Raw genomic sequence first — 22,032 nt, 5'->3', positions numbered from 1 at the left:
TTGGTCCGACTAATATGCATTAGAAGCAGCATCGGGTTTATTTCGAAGGGTTTCTGCCAGTGGCTACAAATGTTGTGATGCGGGTTCTATTATTTGTCTCCGTTTGTTTGTATTATTCTCGGTTGTTTGCTTTTAAATCAAAATGTCACTGTATCATGTACTTGCCATTTATTTTTGGGATGACCAAGCTGAAAAAGGTTTTGTTTATGGTATATATGTCAGTTTGTGTCCGTGTTTGAACTTGTATGAACTTTTCCTCTTCGATTGTATTTTATTGTGGATAATTCTAGAACTAACCAGAATTCCAACACCGGACAGAACGTTCTGATTTATCGTGGAACATAAAGTGACCGAATGTGTATAAGGTGGCGCTCTTTCCGCTCTCTGTGATGGCGACTGAGGGGGATTGCAATTTTTCCGGCTTATTAGATTTCAGATCTGCGGATTTCAAATTGGTAGCTTTTGCGTGACACCGAGAAGCAGATAAACAGTGGGCTAAATTGTTTGCCTTCAAGGCATCACCCCACGAATCTGAGGTGATACGGATTTCAGGTGGAGTATTCGCATACGGGATCGTAGATTATGGGGAGAAGGGTGATTTCGTCCATTTCTTCCTAAATGCCGCAAAAAACGGCCCGGAAGATACGGCTTCTGCGGTCCGGCGCGCTATTTTCTACAAGTTCGGTTGGAGCGCGCCAGCCTTGTACACGCGCCGCATCCTCCGGACCGCTTTTTGCGGCATTTAGGAAGAAATGGACGGAATCACCCCCTCTCCATAATCTACCATCTCGTTTACGAATACTCCACCTGAAATCCGTACCACCTCAGATTCATGGGGTGATGCCTTTAACGCAGCGAAAGACAAAACAAAGTAGAAGTAGAGTTTTCGGCACACCAGGTTAAGGTTATTTTATCAAGCACATCAGTAAAATTCTCGATCTTGAGAACTCTTTATCACCAGATACAATTCCACAGCGTTTTTCCGCTAAAAAACATACATATCTTCCCTCCTTCACAAATCCAAAAATTTGACACAGCCGAAGCTCTCTGGAAATACATCAGAAAAACGTTTCGGAAATCTCCTCTTCTTGAGCACGTCATTCTGTCACACTTGTTTTCGCAGACGTCGTGCTCACTGATGGCTCCGGCTGACTACTTCTAATGTCTCAATTCTAGGACTCTGCTTTCAACCGTTTCTCTTTCAAGATCGACCGGAAACTGCGAAACCTGCGAATAAAAGCAAGGTGATAAAAACGCTGGAACACATGTAATTTTGTGAAGCACATGTAGTTTTGTGCACATATCGTACGTCGAATGAGACATGTGATCCGGCATCCGACTTCCAGCAGAGGCTCCAAACACAATATTCCAGGCTCCGAAGGATGTTCCGATGACCCAAGACAGGGGTCCCCTTCGGCAGTACGATGATGGTCTGTTTGGTGGTAAAAAAAACCCTTCCCCACTAAGCTTGATTTTATTGAAATTACACTATACTGAATTGCCAGTGTTTATAAGTCGGTCGTGATAGCAAAATATTACGACAAAATCCAAATCGAATTTATTGAATACTATGAAGTTGCTCAGAGATGAACGTACTCTAAATTCGCGTCCCCCAAATGCTAGCAATTGGACCGACAGAACCAAACAAGGAAATTTGAGTCTCTTTCTAGTCATAACTTTAGCGCCACATAAAATCTAACTAATAGCAAAGTCGAAATCGAAGTTTATATAGTTCACCTATCCGTAGGCATCCGCTTCCCTCGTTCCCAATGTCCCTGGAACTCTGTGGGCAGCTTTCGCGGGTTCGCTGTTCGCTCTTATTTGCTTTATTTGCTGCTGCTTCATAGCTTCGTAGATCTCATTCGTTTCGAGAAACAATTTAGTAAACGTGGCTCACATTCACTCCGTCGTCAGTGAGAGTTGTCTACTTAATTTTCTATCAGGAAGGGGTTCCTACATAATGGACTTGTGAAGATATTGAAGGCTGCTAAGAGGAGTGTTTGATGCGATATTACTAGTGCCTCTGTAATTATCCACGAACATTTGAATACCACGAAAATGTGGAAACGGCAGGCGGAGTGGTAGTAAGTAGAGCGGAGCCATGGCGGGTTCCGTAATTTACAACCTGAATTCTACGAGTTCCTCAGGGTTTCCATACTACGCCAATTTCGTGATATGCTGCATTTTAAGTGATCTTTTGGAAGGAACCTTCTACAACATAGATGAACCGTTCCGGAAGCTCCTTTGAACAAACTAGACTTTGTTGTCAAAATGGGAAAAAAGATATGCGAAGACCCAATGCATCATCACCACCTCGGAAGAAGGGGAAGAGGTAGCAGTCGATGTACAAAGTGAGCGTTTGTATCCTCCCAGACACGTCTGTTACCAATACATCGACTTCGGAGAAGCGAAAGAAGTGAAAAGTTTGCTTGGCCGTTCCGAACCATCAATAGTGCAGGTGCAGTGGAAGCATGAAGGAGCCCCATCTTAGATAATAATTATCGGAACTGGTCGAGAAAGAAGGCTTTTGAATCCGAAAAGAAGTAAGGTGTTAGCTCATCCTCAAGTTATTTGTAGTTAACATTGTTCAGACGAATTCAAGTTTCTGGAAGTATTCGAAAGTGTCCTCTCTATTGTAGGACTCTTTCTAGCACTAGCAGTAGCACGTCACAATACTGACGTTTTGCTGATTTTGGGTTTTCTCTACAAGGAAAAAGTAATACTTGACATTATTATACATTTGTGGTTCAGTATTAATGTTAGTTTTACGTTTAGTTTGATTGATTTGATTTTGATTAGAAAACTTTATCTTTTTCCATTCGTCTACAGTTTTCTTTCTTTTGCTTTTTTGGGTCTTCTTTGTATCGCAGACTTTTTCAGTAAGTACGGACCTATTACAGCACTTGGCAGCCTCATCACTTACTTGGGCTCTTCTAAGCTATACATGTAACTACTACAGCTAAATGATGGAAGCTACCCAAATATTGCAAAAGGTACTGTCGTCCAGCACATCGGTCAAGCTCACAATCTGATAGGTCAATCGCTTTGATGAGGCATGGAGTCTTTGGCAACAACGCACCGTCTCGCTTCTGAACCATCGGGCGTCGTCGATTTCAGCGCCGAAAGTCATTTCACACAAGACGCCAGCTCTCCCATAACTGTGTGGAAAAGCGACGAAATTGCGTTCTCTTACTGTTGATCGAGAGGGTTAGGCAGCGTTCTGCTCGATTATAATACACCTCTGCGAAGATAGCAAGCCAAGCAATATTATGAGCCTGGCGACTATATGTCAAGTAAATTGAAAATTTTATTTCTTATTGTTCGAGGCAAAGATATGAGAAGACAACAGCGCATATTTCTAAGTATCCAAACCGAAGATGTCAGTAATTGGTCGACTACATCGTTTCCAAATACTTGGAAGGAATATTAGGATTGAAAGCGGAAAAAAATCCTTCTAGGAATCTCTGCTTCGCACCCTAAATTATAAAGACGTTCCTGGTAGCAAAATGAAATGTCAAAGCATGAGACAACCGCCTCTGATGCGCCGTCAAAGGAAACAATCATTAGAACAAACCAAAGGAAATCAAAGAAAATATGTACAATCCAATGACGATCCACGTGTTCTGCGGCAAATTCACACAACTCAGTGCCACTCAATTCTTGTAAGCGGCAAGTGAGTGACTATTATCAGTGTCAGTCTTAATCAAAGGCAGCGTGCTACGATTTTAGCGTGGTGCAGAACCCACAGCGATACTCTGTCTTCAGACAGTATCACTGCTTCTGAAGGCTCATTTTTCTCCTGAGCAGTAGCAACCGCAACATATCTCACAAAATATAGTTAATGGCAACTGTGAACATCTGCATCTGTCGAGTATTATCGAATATAGCTGACACGTCTCGACTATAGGTTCCCTCCGAATATTCGACTGTTTGGGTAGTCGAGGATACTTAAATGTTCATTAGGACACTAATATCCAATAATAATAGCATTGGCTTCGACAACGGCTCAGATAACTTATGGGTTCCAAGTACTTTGTCCCACGTTCTACCTGACCAACCATTCCAAAGAAAAAAAAAACCATGTTTTGAATCTTTTGAACGGCTACCTTCCTGAACACAACACACAAACAACACGGTATTTGCATATCATCCCCATGCTCTAAGATGTTGACAGGACTCACCATCAAATCAAAACAACCTCGACCAGAGAAGCATCCCCGAACTCAATGACCAATGCTCAATATAACCCGACACTGCAGAATGACTCTCACCACCCATCGCTTGCTGCTCAGTCGCTTATGTCGTAGATTATGCGAAGACCTCTGCATAACAGAATCTCTATTTTACAGAAAGCAAAATTAAATACTCACTTGAAGGCGGCGCGTGCACCCTGAAATTCAGGGAGTTGGTGACGTCATCGACTGCCTTGAATCCATGACGTCATTGCCTGCGGTTTTAATTTCGAGTTGCCTTAGCAAATCAGCCTTGCAATCGAGTTCTTTTCTGGGCTGGTTCTTAACGTGTTATCACATCATGAATTCCCCGTGCAAATGTAGTGTCCACTCTTTTTATTTTTCATTTTCTGAGAACCATCGTAGGAATACAAGTGTGCCAATGCTTTGTGTTTCACTCTGGTGTTCTAGGGTTTACTGTTTCATGCGCTCTTTCGCATAGATTTTGTGATACTCAGCAAAATCTTCTTCATTCACTGAAAGCTGAGATGTCCATTCAGCAAGGTAATGGAGGGCAGGTCAGTGTCATTTTATCGTTACGTGCTGTTTTAGTAGTCATATATGTGATTAGTAGTTTTGATTTTTGTTCTGATTTGATAATTCCTTTCAGTTTACTAGTAGCTGCTAGTTTCTGGTTAAAAAAGCATGTTTCCCAGCAGAGGATGCTGGCTATCCCTTTCTTTCCATCATTTACTTCCTCCTACATCTTGTTTTTATTTTTTCTTCGTATTAAGTTTGATGCCGGTTTCTTAAATCATATGTCAATCCATTTGTACCTTGCAAAACTTAAACTTCAGTTCTTTGGAATTTTTGGTGACAGGCCCCTCAGATTTGCACAAGTTTCCCTCGCTAGAATAAGAAACTAGATCTTCTTAATTACAGTTTTATTTGATTCGATGTCAGAACTGAAAAACCTTTCATATAACCAAAACATTCCTTGTTCATCTGGAAGATCACTATCGCTTCAGTGCTAAGGTTCGGTGTCTTTTTCTCTTGCTTGTAAGTGTAAAATATTTTTTACTTAGTCTTTCCTGGCATGTAAAGTGCTAGAAGTGCGGAATGTATGTAATCTGTTGTTTAATATTGTCTTATAATTAGAACTAGTTAAGCATCTTAACAAATTATTTCAGATTACGGAACTTTGCTGATTAATTCGCATATATTATGTTGCTGTTTAATCTTTAATACAGCTGGTTAACTATTTTAAAGTATAAGTTTTGTGCAGTAATACATGAGCTATTTTCATCATTATTATAGTTTCCTGATTAGTCTCAAGGAATCATATTCCTGCTGTCTTAAGAGAAGAAGAAAAATAGAATGACCTTGATAAAAGCAAAACCATGCCCGCACTACACTCAAACTCATCTTAGCACCGCTAGTTAAGCATCTGCTGTTCATTATGACACGTATCGGACAAAGTATTGGCGATTGCATTCTAATTTTTCTCTTTATATTTTTTTGCAAGTTCTCTTATAACGTAGGCTTGTAAGCTGCTCATTCTGAAAAACAGAAATTGAGCTAGTAGCATTAATTGTTCTAAAATGTGCTGCAGTAAATTCTATTTCTGATCACATCAAATGAACTGGCTTCATCTAAACATTCATGAAAGGTTTCCTAGAATAGCATTCACAACATTTGAACTGCTTTGCTAAAGGTTTAAGGTTTGATCATTGTATGAATGTAATGGCTATTTATTGCACTGTCTGCCATGTTTCATTTTTTGGCACAACGAGTTGCCTCTATTTGTCTTCATTTTCTGAATCTCTCTTAAGCTATCACATTCATCAGTGTTAGTTAACCGTCTGTTCCCACCGGTCGATTTGTTCAAAATAATGCTGATTTGTCGGATGTGATAAGATATTTTCTATAAGATAAACCAATCCGAAGTTGGTGTGGATAACTGCAAGCCGTCGTGCAAACTGTTAGACTCGTTCCTAAAAATGTTACATTCATTTACTTTATTGCTGATAGCGCAGTTCTTTTATGTAGCGCCTTCCGTAGTTTTTAAGATATCGTCTAATTTTGTACAGACCCAGGCACTGATCTATTAAATTACATCATACTAATGGTTTCTTTTATTTATTAGGTATCTTAATGGTGTTGAGATGAGTCAGTGGCGTGGATTGCAGTATGTAGCTTGATGTTGGTATTCCGTATGCGCTAATCCTCTCTTCGCCACAGCGAATCGAGAATCCTCCTAGCTCAGTTAGAATAAGACGCTCTTCACGCGCGCTCATAAATTCCTTCTTATCATTTTCACCTTCTTTCCTGACATACCACGTTAAAAATGCTGCTTTTCAAGGTAAGTTTGAACTATTTTTCAGTACCAGTTTTAGTTGCACTGTTCTATAATGAACTAACTTTTCAGCAGAAAGTATATTGTTGTTCGAGTGGCTCGAACATTTGTATTATTTATGTTATGTGTTAAAATTTGCTTTGTTCTCTAGTTGAAATTGCTCACCGTTTCTCAAGTACTTTTCTTTCTGCAAAGTACGAAATTTGCCTTTGGTTAGTTCCAGAAGTGTTCGGTTTCCAAGTCCTTATTTACAGCAGATATCTACTTTTTCCTTCTAAGTGAATGTGTTACCCATATGGGGTAGATGTGGCTGACAATAATCATTCTTTCCCAAAACGTCTTTTCTTTTACTATTTTACGATTTTCATCATTTTAGGCTCTTTCTGGTGAAGAGGTCATGAGCGAAGATGAAGCACGAAAGCGTCGTGAGCAACTCAACAGGAGACCGAGCTATCGGTGATTTTCATTTATTTTGTTGTTACTGTCTTGCTGCCTCCATTGTTTTATAGATAGCATTGATACACGGTTCCTCATATCGCTTCATTAATTTTCTACTTTATCTCACTCCCGTTCTTTTACCGCACATAAGCAATGGGTTCTCTTTAGTCTCTTATACTTGATTGTTTGAACCTGCCTAATGTGCGCTTTTATCAATTATTACCTTTTATCGCGAGTATATTCTTACTACAAGTGTTAGTGTCATTGGCACCCTCAACCGCCCATCTCCATGGCAACTCCGCCGAACCTTCATATAGGAGATTGCAAATCTGGTGAAAGCAAAAGAGACTTGCGTTCAAGAAACTTTGATCGCGCTGAGGATAGTATGCTAGTATTGCAAGTAATCAAACTTCTATAAGAAAGCTTGCTCATTTTAATTAACACTTGGATTTCAAAGATGCATTATTAAAAAAGCAACAGCGAAGGGCTGGAGTGACAATTCAGTCATTACCTAGTGGAAGGCGTTGTGTGGAAGCAAGATTTAGCAATGATTGTTATAATTGATAAATTATAGCATTGAAGGTTGCGTTTGATAGTTCGCAAATACATATTAGACAACTACAGGTTCAGTACAAAGAATCCAGCAAAGCAAAAATTGTTGAGCTGCGAATTGTCCTTAGTCCCAGTTAATTTTCAACATTATAATTTCTTTAATCACGTTATTTTTTTTTGTAAATTGTGTTTGTTGCATGTCTCGCGAAGCTAATCACGCACGACGCTTCTTCCTAGACTTTCGAAGTTCCTTACTGTACTAGTTATCTTTTTCACCGATTTTAAGAAGCGGAGATTTCAAAATAGAGCACGAATTGAAGTTAAAGGCATCACCCCACGAATCTGGGGTGGTGCGGGTTTCAGGTGAGTTATGCCTATACGGGGTCGTAGGTTATGGGGATGAGGGTGATTCCGTCCATTTCTCCCCATTGCCGTAAAAAATGACCCGGAAGATACGGCTTCGGGCGTTCTGGCGCACTATTTTCTACAAGGAGTTCGACTGGAGCGCGCCAGCCTTGTGCGGCGCCGCATCTTCCGGGCTGTTTTTTTTTACTCCAATTAGCAAGAAGTGGACGGAATCACCCACCTCTCCATAATCTACGATCCCGTATACGAATACTCCACCTGAAATCCGTTCCCCTCAGATTCGTGGGGGTGATGCCTTTAATTCAAAAAGAGCGTATCACGAAGTTGACGTGGTAAGGAAGCCACAGGAAAAACGTAGATTTCGGGTTGTAAATTGTGGTTCCCTTCATCTTCCCCTTATCGTCGTGAATAACGAGTGGAAGATGGTGTCCTTTCCTACGAAACCCCTGTCACACCCTTGTCCATGTGCGAACGAGTAGTTGAAAATTAAAGGGGTCTCATCACTAGCATATTCCAGTAGAACCAGTGAATAAACTGCTGAGAGAACCAGAGTGTGTGCAAAGGAGCGCGTTCTATTTCATTTCGTAGGAAATAAACTGCTTTCCACGCTGTTTTTAGGGGAATTGAGGTAGGCCAAGCTCGTTTCCGCAACTTACAATACCAAGAATACGTTTTCGTCGGGGTTCGTTTCTTGGAGGTTTATTGAAGCGTTTTAATTACAAAGAAGGTGGTTTTTTTCTGCTGTGGCGGTAATACTCCTTATACTGCTTGGTGGTCACTGGAATTATTGATGAACTCTCTTTAGCAAGGTAGACATGTTCTAAATTTCTCTGTTATTTCGGATGAAATCGCTTTTTAGGACTAGGAAAGTTCATTACCTTTCCGACAGTATGTCTAGCCTATGCCGTTTCAAGCTCCATTATTTGTGAAGCTGTTCTTTACTTGGGACGGATGTAGCGTAGCGGTTAGAGGTTTCGCTTCCTGCACGATGGATCGAAGGTTCGAATCCGCGGTTACTGGCAGCTTATCCGATCGATGGGTAAATAATCGATGAAGTGGTAAGGCAAGACGCTAACGAAGATTAATTTTTGCTACGACTATGAAGTAATTTCAACTATTCAAATTAGAAACAAAAGATGCATAAACTACCAGAAGAAGGAGAAAGATCTGATATGGTTATCTGCAGCGTGTTCCTATCGGTCGTCGTCTTATCGATTTGAGGGTGTGGTGATTCGTTGACGATTTTGAGGACTCGTTTGCGCTCGTCTTTTATGCAGAGGCAACAATTGACGAAAGCTGTAAATTTCGCTCCGTAAATAAGAGGCCGTCTGCTTTATGTAGGTGTGTAATTGGGGCACGATCTTTCCAAAAACGATCCTCACTCCCATCTCACTCCCTTTCATTCTCTCTGATATTCGTTCATGTAGCAGTTATGAAATAAATATAATAAGTAAAATTCGAAATAAATCATTAAAACTAACAATTTAAAGTAAAAAGTCACATGCATACTGACTATGAGCGCTCTTTGCAGGACTATGGTAAAGTGGTTGAAAGTCCGTAGCGCTATTTTGATAGAGCATAAATGGAAACTCTTCACTGCGAATTTTCATTTTCGCAAGTGGCCTGACCCATGAAGGCTAGTTAAGAAAAAATTGAAGAAGAAATATACTATTTTTCTCCACCCGGTTGCTAGAAAAAAAAAACCAGGAAGGATCGAAAAAGTCATGTTTTGCCGAGAGATATAGACCGGATGGACAGGATCTGCTTGTACCCTGCAAAGTCGTATGGCGAAGCTTTTCACAAAAGTGACCATTTGCCACCTTTATGCACAGATGTCCATATTTGAGTGAGTTGTTTTTTTTTTAATTTCTCTAAGAAAATGGAAATGCTGAGTATGAGAGAAGGAATCAGAGTGGGTATCCGGTACCCACAATCGGCTGAAGCTGGTTGAAGCTATCAGTCTTTGGAACTCGATGGCCGCAATGTAATGTGTCGTCGTTTGTATTGCGACTGGTAGGGATCAGTCCCTGAAAAAAGTGGGATTTTCGCATTTAGTGCACGAGAGTTAAAAGAGTACATTTCTCATCTGATAGTGAAGAATCCGCTATTATCACTCGAAAAAGCAATTTAGATGTTGTTACTGAGCGAAAAAGGCATCTACAGGCGCCATTAGGGATAAAATTAGTACAAAGTAGGCTCCACGAGTTTCCGAATATCGACCCTCAGTGAATTTCACGCAATAAAGTTGTGTGCAATTAGTAAGGAGAGATTTCTCCTATATTTCTGCAAAGTTTGCTGCTTCTAGCTTTCCTAGCTTTTTTGAAACTTTGTTGAGAAAAATTCTAAATTTCGCCTCAAATTTTCGAGTTTTTCTCAATTAGTTTCTAATAGAACCATAACACCTACAGAGACCTACACCTTTTACAGACATACACCTTTTACAGAGACTAAAATTTGCAGTCAGGGGTTTTCCTTGTTGCTCTATCAAAATATGGCATCGAATTGTTCAACCGTGCTACAGTATTTTCGCAAATTGAAAAAAGTGCGAAATCTCAGATTTCCGGCAACGCGTCAAAATCTGTATGACTTCAAACAAGGTTAAATAACACAGCTCGTTGTTTATAAATACCAATTCGGTTTGAAGTATGTTGCAAAGGAAGATTTCCGCTATCATAGCTCTTTTTTATTCTCTTCTAGATAGTTTCCGTTCTCTCAAAAGCTAGTTGAGAAAATTTTGAGAACAATGCTAAATTTCTCCACTGCCTTTCAAACTACCGTTTGCAATTGTTGTCAAAAGAAGAATCGTGTCGTCGAATATACGTTGAGAGCTTCCTCATATTCTCAATATTTATATGTGTACTGACTTCTAATCCTTACAGTGAGTTATCAGTGGCGTCTATATTATATTATATATTTTTATTTTACTTGCGCCACTTTATATTAATATCCGTCACAGCACTATTTATTATTTATTATTATTAATTTTTGCTGTATTATATTATTTGATTTATTTAGTAAGCGTCCAATTTGTTTCTTTCATTCTGTTTATTACAACTAATTCCTCATTACTGTATGAGCGGCTATACTAGAAAGAATGAGAAGGGCTCGTTTCTTGGAGGATCTTCTATGGAGGGGATCGTGATCAAGAGGGTTTTTTTCCCAACTACACGCTTGACCACGCTTAATTTTGGTTTTTTTTTTTGGGGGGGGGGGGGGGGGGGGGGGGTTTTTTTTTTTTTTTTTTTTTTTAAGGGGGAGAAATTTGGTGTTTTTTTTGGGGGAGGCCTCCTCCCCACGTGTGTAACAGGGCTAATTCGTGCATAAGCAAATTCGTAGCCCCTGACTCGAATGTTATATCTTGGTACATGACAGACTTCTTCTCTTTTTTGTTGATTTTCCGCTTTCTTTTTCAAACATATTCTAATGTTCTCCACAAAGTTGGACGAAAGGTTTGGATTTTCTCATCATCAGAAGTCCAAGTGAAAATTTCCAGGAAAGTGGAGTGAACAAACAGAAATGAAAGACAAGTTACAAATTGGGTTTCATTACTCCTACGCTGAGTAAAATGAGTTCTGATGTGCGGATTTTCGCATTCCGGTTTCATTCTTAAAGTCTTACTGAGTAGTGAAAAGAATGGAACACAGAAATTTCCCGCATGCAGTGCATTTACGGCTACGCGCCAGAGTAATCAATCAGTGTTAGCATCCAAACAGATTCAACATGAGTTCTTACTTTTTCCAATTTTTCCTTCCCTCTCAGGTGTGTTTTCTAATCGAAATTCTGTTAAGTGATGTAGGAAGATTTTTTCATACCCACAAGGTAAATTTGTTTGGGCATGACTCCTTGATCATTTTTTTTTGAATAGCAGGCTCAATTCCCTCTTCTAATACAGAAAAAAAGGTGTATGGAACAGTTTTCATTCCCAACGGTCCAACTTATTGCACGATAGAATGCGCGCAACATTGTCGCCCACCAACGTTTGTAATCGGATTTCTTTGGACTAACATGATTAATATAATTAGTATAATTCAACACTCTCAAAATTACAACAATAAGAGTAACTAAAACATTGGCGATGCGCAATTCAATTATGATTTGCCATTTATAGTTTAAAAAAACAACGGTCTTAAAGGCATCACCCCTCGAATCTGAGGTGGTACGGATTTCGGGTGGAGTATTCATATACAGGATAGTAGGTTATGGGGAGGGAGGTGATTCCGTCCACTTCTTCCTAATTGCCGTAAAAACGGCCCGGAAGATACGGCTTCGGGCGTTCTGGCGCACTATTTCCTACAAGGAGTTCGACTGGAGCGCGCCAGTCTTGTGCGGCGCCGCATCTTCCGGACCGTTTTTTACGACAATTAGGAAAAAAATGGACGGAATCACCCTCCTCTTCATGATCTACTATCCCTTATAAGAATACTCCGCATGAAATCTGCACCACCTCAGATTCGTGGGGTGATGCCTTCAATGCTAGATGAACGGGGTTCAGTCGGGTGAGGGCGTTCCCTCTCGATATTTTCATATTTTATGCTATCTGGTACTGAACGTTAATAAGAAGAAAATTACATTAAAGGCATCACCCACGAATCTGGGGTGGTGTGGGTTTCAGATGGGTTATGCCTATACGGGGTCGTAGATTATGGGGATGAGGGTGATTCCGTCCATATGTTTTTAATTTCCGTTTGAAAAAAAAAACGGTCTGGAAGATGCGGCTTCGAACGTTCCGGGGCACTATTTTCTATAACGAGTTCGATTGTAGCGCGCCAGCCTTGTGCACGCGGCACATCTTTCGAACCGTTTTTTTACGGCAGTTAGGAAGAAATGGACGGAATCACCCTCATCCCCATAATCTACGATCCCGTAAAGGCATAACTCACCTGAAACCCGCACCACCCCAGATTCGTGGGGTGATGCCTTTAAATCAAAAAAAGATAGCCAAAAGCGTACTGGCGTAGCAGGTCTTTGCATAGAGAGCAACTTCAATTTGCAAGGGAACTCAAGTGCATATCTTTCTTTTAATAGCGTAATGACGTATATACAATTTTGAATAAGACTAAACTACTTTATCCTTTCTTTATTCGCTGCCCTTGATGGTATGCCTTACATACTAGAATAGGAAAACGCAGAAGTGCTACGCATAACTTTCCACTACGATAAAAACAAATGACAAGATTTTAGTTTCTATCCTGGAAGAACGGCGTCTCCAATTTAATAACTTTTCCTAGTATGAATATTTGATATAAAAGTTCCTCCAACGATTTAGCAATTCGTGTGTAAGTCACTTAACAAAAGTCCCTTCTATTCGGGTAGAAAAGAATATGCACCTCCATTTAAAGATGAGGAGACAATGTCAGCTTCTTTAGAGACCTTAGCAATGGTTTCGGTACCGTTTATCAGCTGTTTTTTTGACTTTGATGCGTTACCGAAAAATTTTTTCTGTACCTCTGTTAACAATTCCTCTAATTTACAGGAGTAGAGGTGAAAGGGTCAATTTATTAACAGCAAAGTGCTAGTCGAATAGATTTCAGGCTGAAATTAAAGAAAACCAGCATTTGAAAAGCAACGGGTACTAAAGGAATTTTCGCCCTCTACAGGAAGCGCAAGCAGAGTGTATGCGGTAACCTGCACACGCCTTCAGTGAAAATCCAATATTCCACCTTGAGAATACAGCGAAGTCACCACAAATGGAAATTTTCATGTGTCGTTCGACGTGTCCTCTTGGGCCGAGGAACTCTACGATGTGCATGAAGTACAAGTTTTGCCTAAATTTCCGAATAATGGTCTTACGCTAGCCACTTTCTTTTACAAGAGTTTTTTTTTCCTCAGAAATTATATGTCCCTCGTTTTAGCTTTAATATTCAGCACCTATCATATGGCAAGTATAGCTCAATGGTAGGATAAGTACGCAAATGTCCCACTACGTTTGCGCTGCCAATGGTTCAGCACAACCCAGAGACTAAATTCTTATCCTACTTGTACCGGAGGATGAAAGCACTGACCTGAATCGTTGCTTAACCCCACCAAGAGGCTGAGTAGGCCATGAATGCATTCATAAACCTCTACAATTCTAAATTGAAGCCGAACATATGGGGATCTCAAGAGAATTCATCAACGCCAAGCAATTCATCCTTTTATTTTGTCTGTTCTTCGGACTGTTCTGTTCCTAATTTTTTCCTGCATGAATTCCAACATTTACATCCTTAATTGTTCTGATTCCCGTGTTGTTTTCTTATTTTCTTGTCAACACTCGTCTTACCAAAGTTGTTCTCAAATCAATATTCAGTCGGACCGATTTCGCTTCTGTCCAAGTGAAGGAAGATCATAGGTACTTGACAGGGGTGGAGATGATGTGGAGGTGAAAGATTTTACTCCGCCAACCTTCCAAAGTGAAGTTGATAGGAGCCCCGCTCCGATTATTGTATCTATTGTTTTTTCATTGCAAAACAATGTTCAACTCTTGCTCAGAAGAGAATAAAGACATTTTCGAGGGAACAAGAGCATGACACTCATGTTGCTGTACGGTATTGGCTTAATATTATTTGTTTGATCCTCATCTCGATGTAGAAAAAGTACGTCTGTTCTTTTATACGTCATATAAGTATTTGATATATTTTTGATCTAATGAACCTTCATCTCTACCATAAGTTCCGAAATACGTATACATACAGTGATTTGAGCTATTGCTACATTTTGCATTTTGCTTTGATTGAATCAAGCATATATAATTGAAAGTGATGTTTGCGATTGTGCAGATGCGAGAGTGCAATTCCGTCTAAGAAAAGGCGGAAATTCCAGGGAGAAAATATACAATTTTAGGTTCATTGAAAATAGCCCGGACAAAAGTTTAGCAATTTCTCAATTCCTGTATTGTTTGTGTTACTTTTGACTTCTCTTATTGCTCTTTTGTCTTGTTCCACACTTTCTTAAAGGCATCACCGCACGAATCAGAGGTGGCACGGATTTCAGATGGAGTATTCGTATACGGGATCGTAGACTATGAGAGAGGGGTGATCCCGCCCATTCTTGCTAATTGCCGTAAAAAACGGCCCGAAAGATACGGCTTCGGGCGTTCCGGCGCGCTATTTTCTACAAGAAGTTTGATTGGAGCGCGCCAGCCTTGTACACGCGCCGCATCCTCCGCACCATTTTTTACGGCAATTAAGAAGAAATGTACGGAATCACCCCTCTCCATAATCTCCATAATCTACGATCCCGCATACGAATACTCCACCTGAAATCCACCACCTCAGATTCGTGGCGTGATGCCTTTAACAAATTCCTTTCTTTCACGTATATTTTCACGTATTCATAGGTGAATACGAAGAAGTTGCTCTAAATGTCTAAGAGCTCATTATTAGAGCTATTTCTTCGGATGATAAGAAGAGAAACTTTGTTTCTTATAATATTTATGCAATTACTATTGCTAGAATTTGTCGTTTCGAGAAACGAAGAGCAGCAAGAGATGGAGGAGGTAACACAACACAAGGATTGAAAAATAGTCCATCTTTTGTCCGGGCTAGTTCCAACAAATTTGAAATTCCAGGGGTTTTTTTTTTTGCAATTTTTGCCTTTTCTAGGCGGAATTGCATTCAACCCATCATTTTCGATAATATGTGCTAGATTTAATGAAAAGAAAATAGAAAATGGAGCAGAAGCCCGAAAAATTGCTAAACTTTTCTTCGCTACTGTATATGGTTGCTCTCTTATGAGGCATTTTATCTTTAGAAAAATTTAAAAGTTTCATATAAAAAGTCTGCTCAACCAAATACGTACATATTTCTTTTGTTGCGCACCATGATTCGTTCCGCTGGAAGTTGGGAGTTGATTGGAAAATTCTAAAAGTCGAGGGACTTTTTCCAACATTCAGCCCTGATTCTCGGATTCATACGTTACATTGGCTAGGATACTTTCATCCTGTGAGTCTTTTGAGAAGACTGCTTATCTCCATGTCTCATTTACTGTTAGTATCTTCTTACATTTTGCTGCCACATTTTAGAACGACTCTTGTTCCAGATTCTCTAAACATCTATAGATTTTCTACATCTTCTTACTGTACAAATACAGGTTTTTTTTAGAATGATTCTGAAAGATCTGGAGACTGCGGACAAGGTGTTGAAAAAAGAGCCAGACGAAACTCCTCCGTCCTCTGTTGATGCGTCGCCTTTGCAGGTTTGCTCCCGTTACTCCTCACATCTCTAATTCAATTAACGATTAGCCTTTGTCAGGTCAACATTCCACCTTCTACGGGCCGATCAAGCACAGCAAGTGGGCCCAGCCCGTATGCATCCCCACTGGCTGGTGGTCTTCTGCAAGGTGGAAGTCTCCCTCATCCTCTTCACCTCAACGGAGATCTTGGATCGCTACCCCCAGGCCTTGATTTTGCTGCGGCAATTGCTGCAGCTGCTTCTTCCAGTCAAAATTCGGCTGCGTTGTCAGCTGGAGCCGGTTGGTGCTTTCAATCTTTACAGTAGTAGGTACAATTCCGAATTGTTTTGCAAATAGCACACTTGAAACGAAAAACATCGCATAGATTCTGTGAACAGAGGACTGAAAAAGGTCAAAGATATGTTTATCCAACGATGCAACTCTTTACAGCAATGGGATGACGAAATGAAAACTTCCCAATTCAACATTTGGGGAAATTTTCTGTTTTTTTTTTCTCATTGGTTCGAGACGTAGTTTTCAGGAAACAGCGAAAACGCAAAACATCTTCAAGTTCAAGAATAGGACGTTTACGTTTGGCCGACAATGAAACAGTTCAAACCCACAGAATGAGACCCATATGACGAATTGAAACTGTACAAAGTAGATTTTATCACTTGTACGGCTGCCAACGAGTTAATTTCTTGGTTAATTTCACCCATTTCACGGGGTTTCTTTTTTTTCATTCTTATTCCTGCGAAAAGTTATCTCGTTGTGGAAGAAAACCAAGGTCTCGATTTTTGGTTCCTTAGGGGGTGTTTTGTGTGTCTGCTGCTATTTTTGGAAGCTTGGTTCCGAACCATATATATATATATATATATATATATATATATATATATATATATATATATATATATATATATATAAATAGATATATATGTAAATATATCAAAATATATATAAAATAATATATTCTGGAACGATACTTTCGAAATATAAATTCTGGAACGATACTTTCGAAATATTGCAAAACATGAAGGTTTTACGCTCGAACCAGTCGTTTTAAAGGCAACTTCTGTGACTTTTATTCTGGGCTCTCAGTTAATTATTTCTTTTTACTACACCAGTGGGGCGGATAGAAGTTCCGCTGCCTGCGCGATCGATCAAGGTTCGATTCCACCTTAGTGCTCACCATCATCCCTGCGGGGTCGAGGTGCACGTTCGTTAACCTCGAACGATTCTGAATTGAAGTGAACGTGGAGGCGCATCCCAAACCGATTGATTAACGCTAGACACTTTATCCTTTACTGTACCAGTGGTGTGAAGAATCGTTTCGTCGTGCTTTGCTGTCACTTGATGTTTCTGGGAGTTAATGCCTTTTTCTCCGCTGTTCCTGAATTTGAGCAGTTTTGCCGTCTTTACTGTGTTCCTTGCAAAAGTACGACTGGAACGAGAAAAGTCAAAATCGAACGCTTCTCGTCAACAAAAAAAGTCCTCAAAAATCCATCCTTATCTATTTTTCTATGCCGTTGATCCATGTGGTCGTAACAACAGTTGGCCTCGAAAAAAACATACAGGCCATGGGAAAATCTGATCCTGAAGCTAGTACTTGGTGCATCTCTTTTATTGGATTTTGTTTGTATATGTGTCTCTTGTGAGGGCGCCCATTCATTTCGCCGAAATTTAGTATCAGATCGGCTACGATGTTAGTTCTTCACGTAGTATGTGAATCGTTCCCAAAAGGTAATTTTTTTTCTTGCTGTAGATTGCTTGGTTTGATACTTCCAAGTTTTCAGTGGTGGAGACACTGATAACGGTAAAAAGACCATTTAAGATTTTTCCAGGAGTGCCTTCGAGGCATTATGTATCTAGTGGATATGTTCAAGGAGGCACCAAAACGTCTCGAATAAGCCACGCTCCCTTTATTTCCTTATTACTAGATACAAAGACAACCACAGTATGTACTCTAATGGCTGTAGGGACGCGGGTAACTGCGCCGTTGCAAGGAATGATGAAAAGAAGGGTATATAAAAAGTTATAGAAATTACTGAATGAAATGGTTCAATGAGGAGGAATAGTTACAAATTGTGAGCCGACGTGCAGTATACAGATAAAAAGGGAGCTGTGCATGACATTTAAAAGCAGCATATCATGAAATTTCCGACATTTGGATCTCTCTCATCCCCATGCCGTTTTTTTTTAAGGCGATTAAGGGGAATTGAGCCGGCTGCGCTCCCTTTGAATGGCAGTGTACACTTCAGATGAAATTATGTAGTGTGACAATTTACCGAGAGAGAAGGAGCGAGTCTTGTCTAGAGGTCGTCCCCAGCAACTTGAGGAAATTCATTATCAAAATTCGAAATTTGTTCGAACGAACTATTTTTTCTAGATGTGGGAGACGCAATAGTCCCTCCTTTAGGCATCTCTTCTCATCCATACGTCCAGCTTATCATTTTCTTCCGTTCCATACCTCTTGACCTCTTTCAATACTGCCAATATTATTCGTGAATGGCTTCTGGAGACATGAACATGATCGAATAACGTCATCCTTGTTACAATTGTAAGATGTTCTCAGATTTGTAGCCGTACCGGAAGCAATATAAATCCTTATGTAAAATTTGTGGAAACGATGCAATGACTTTAGAAATGGCGAATGATGGCTCGTATGTGATATCGTTGAAAACTGGAAGCATTCCAAAAAGATTTGCATTAGAAATGTAAGATAAATATGTCTGGATTGTCGAAACATTTCGGTACTTAGTAAACTGTATACCAGCTTAGTTGAAAAAGTTCTAAGAAAGTTCCGTGATTATTGACGGGAGCCTTTTCAACGAGACTGCGATGCGGTGATAGGTACGCAAAATCAGCTATCTGGGCAGCGACGATGGTGAACCTCGTTAGGGTACATTCCACCACTAATTGCACAGGCAAGGCATGATAGAATGCGCGTCCGAAAATATAAGCCGCAAGTAGGATCACTAGTTGTTGGAAAGTGAAAAGTGTATGTTTCGAAAGACCAATATAAAGTTGTTGAGAAAGCTGCTGCTTTCGTTCTTTTGGGGTTTCGTTACCAATTGGTCCATACACCAATAATATTTCTCTTCTACAAGGAACATTTCTGATTTTTGTGAGAAGTCTTCGTGTCTAACAAAAGCAAAAATTCAAAATAATGTATGGTCGCATCTACTTCGCCAAACGCTGTTACGCCAAAGTTTTGGCGAGCCCATTTGATAGGCTGCTCAACATCGCTCTTCATTTTCTTTTCTCTAACTTCTCTAAACGATATGAATATTAGCATCCACTATCTTTTCGACACAGCTACCTTGTGAAAACATAGATTAAAGGGAATGAAAGTGGTTCTCTTAAAATCATGATACCTTACGCCAAACATTACTCTGTGGCTGCAGCTTCACTTAATCGGTTTCCATTGTTCGAATTGATGGAGTAATCTGCTATCTTCTCTTTCGTTTGGCATTAACGAATGATACGTCACGCTGCGAATAGCGAAGTGAGGTGGCTGCACCCGCACGTGATCGCTGTACGCTCGTCGATGGGTTATCATCGCGCTCTTCCGCGAAATTTTTGGGTCATCGCTGCTGTTCCTACGTCACTTCAAAGAGAGACTTTTCCATTATTAACTCTAGATTTATAAACGTTAGTTTATACATGTTCGGTCATTGTTGGCGTCTCCAAATGCTTATCTTCCTCAGATTCAGTCAGGTCCTCAACCACTTCTCCAATTCAATTGTCTTGCCTAGTTTCGAGTCTTCACTGATTTTTCTCTTCTAAACAACCACCTCTCATGGTTACTTCTATAGGATCTTCTGGACTCCCAATGAACCATGATGGACACGTGATCAAACCTGTTGGTAGTATGGATCCTTCGACGTTCACAGGTGCAACCTAATTGCTTCATTACCGTGTCACTCCAAAGTCATTGTTCTAAGAACATAACATTTCTTCTTCATTTACTTCCCTCGTCGCAAACAAGGGGCAGTGTTTTAGAGTGATGATTACAGATTGGCACTCTCCATTACTTTCTGGATACATTAGCTCTCCATCCCCAACATTGGCGACTGGCTCGCGAGGTTCTTTAGGTGGTGGTGGTGGTGGCTGTGGCGGTGAAGATGAGTCTACAAGAAAACGACAAGTTCGACTGCTGAAAAATCGAGAAGCGGCGAAGGAATGTCGTCGCAAAAAGAAGGTGAGCGTTTGGTTTATTCTTTTCCTTTGGTGTTCGCTATATTCCACTCTTAAATCAGGCTAAGCATACTGTAAATTCTCTTCGTACCACTTCATTCGCCCTTGGAAATACATCTGGAGCGCGAATAGGATGTTTATCGAAACAGAAGATAATAATTTCCCGCAAAATTGACTATTAATTCCACATATTTTGGAACGTAACGTTTCTTAAATAAAAACTTCGTCTGCTTCAAATAACTTGCCAGCAACCTCTACCATTTTGTTCCTGCATAGTTGGAACTTGGAAATATGAAGGTTGAAATGCAAGTCCAAAGAATTCACATCCGCACGCTTGCAGCTTCTGTTGAGACTTCCAAAAAAAGCTTGCATCAGTTGTTTTTGCGCCTTGTCTTGTTTTTGTTTTTGTTTTGCCCATCTTTCTTGTGCCCATTGTTGTGGGTTCTTTGAAAGTTGTGAAGAATGACGGAATGATATTTTTGCTTCTTAAACATTACACAATTTTTCTTGTTTTCTTTTGTTTCCTAGTTCTTTCCTTCTTATACTTTCCACGTATTTGCCACACTAATTCTCTCACGTAAGTGTCACTTATCACCGACGTTTTGTGACAGAAGCCAGCTAGTTTTGAACAATAAAAAAACCGATATGAGGTGGTTACTAAAATCTGTTGGAGTTGTGTGATTGATGAACGCGCCGCAAACAATATGATTTCCTTCCTCTCGCATTAGCCTCTGCAAGAGCCTGCACACAAAAGTTTCCATATTTCGATAATTAAATTTACATTTTGTGGATTGCCTTCGTTTCAATTAGATGAATTTTTGTTTTGTTTCTTCCTCAGTAATGATTCTGAGAAGTTACCCCCACATATCGCCACTCATTTCCGCTGCATTAATTTCATTTTGCAGTGATTACCTGTGCTTTCAAAAATTTCCATTGTCTTTTAGTTCAACGAAAGACTACAGTGTTGTTCAAAAGTGTTTTTTCACAACTACTTTTCTTTTTGCTTTGACTGAGGAGGATCAGCTGAGTTCTCAAAATTTTCTGTAACTCTATTCTTGTTTGCAGGAATACGTGAAATGTCTAGAAAGCAGGGTTGCTGTACTAGAGAATCAGAACAAAGCATTGATCGAAGAGTTGAAAACTTTAAAGGAACTATATTGTCGGAAGGAGAAGACGGATATGTAAATCAGTGTGTCGTATGGGGAGCATAGTCGTTGAAGTAGTTGTAATTACTGCGTAGTAGTCCTCTGCGAAAATCAGTCTGACATATATCCCTCAACTGATTAAACTATACGGTTCTTTGTGTTCTACCCGATGTATTTTTCTGGTTGTAGTTCAGACTTTTTTTTTGCTCTCATGCGGGGCCCTATTCGATTCAGTTTAGTCATTGTTATAGGCCGTCTCATAGATACTCGAGGAGAAACTTACTCTTTCAGTGTTACCCCTCCTTTCATAGCTCTTTAGCCCTTGTGTTGTTCTGGGTTCTCGCTTAAGTTTTTTTTTTTTCTTCAGAAAGTCCTAACTTTGTATACAATATCTATGTTTTATTTTCCGAATCGTTTTGAGCACAGCTCGTTGTGATATTAATCTTTTGCTATGGTACTGTACAATTGTGATGAATGTTGAACTTGGCGGAAGAATTCAGGAATTAGGAGGCGACGAAGGCTCCACGAAATGCCCATTGAGGCGACTCGGCATTTCGGTGGTGAAAGAGCGATTTCGCGTATTACCGCCGATAGTGACGCGTAGTCGGAAGTCCTCATTGATTACAACTCTGCCATATATTGTATTCTCATTTTCGAC

General features: G+C 40.0%; 1 protein-coding gene across 2 annotated transcripts; it reads left to right on the top strand.

The window, feature by feature from the left end:
• Positions 1-142: 142 nt before the first annotated feature.
• On the top strand, positions 143-21,414 carry RB195_010408 (uncharacterized protein; the record flags this gene model as incomplete). 2 transcript variants are annotated; one of them, XM_064191396.1, is made up of 8 exons in its annotated part: positions 143-227; positions 4,644-4,750; positions 6,905-6,984; positions 15,963-16,056; positions 16,113-16,332; positions 19,848-19,925; positions 20,049-20,233; positions 21,295-21,414. In XM_064191396.1, 8 exons carry the CDS (start codon positions 143-145, stop codon positions 21,412-21,414), a joined length of 969 nt encoding a protein of 322 aa, XP_064048979.1. The 2 variants fall into 2 exon arrangements, with proteins under 2 accessions (XP_064048979.1, XP_064048980.1); XM_064191397.1 differs by lacking the exon at positions 143-227 and having other exon boundaries at positions 4,721-4,750.
• Positions 21,415-22,032: the final 618 nt, after the last annotated feature.

This window comes from Necator americanus, chromosome III (assembly GCF_031761385.1).
Source record: "Necator americanus strain Aroian chromosome III, whole genome shotgun sequence".
In the NCBI taxonomy this organism is placed as follows: Eukaryota; Metazoa; Nematoda; class Chromadorea; order Rhabditida; family Ancylostomatidae; genus Necator; species Necator americanus.
This window is presented reverse-complemented; position numbering and strand designations above follow the sequence as displayed.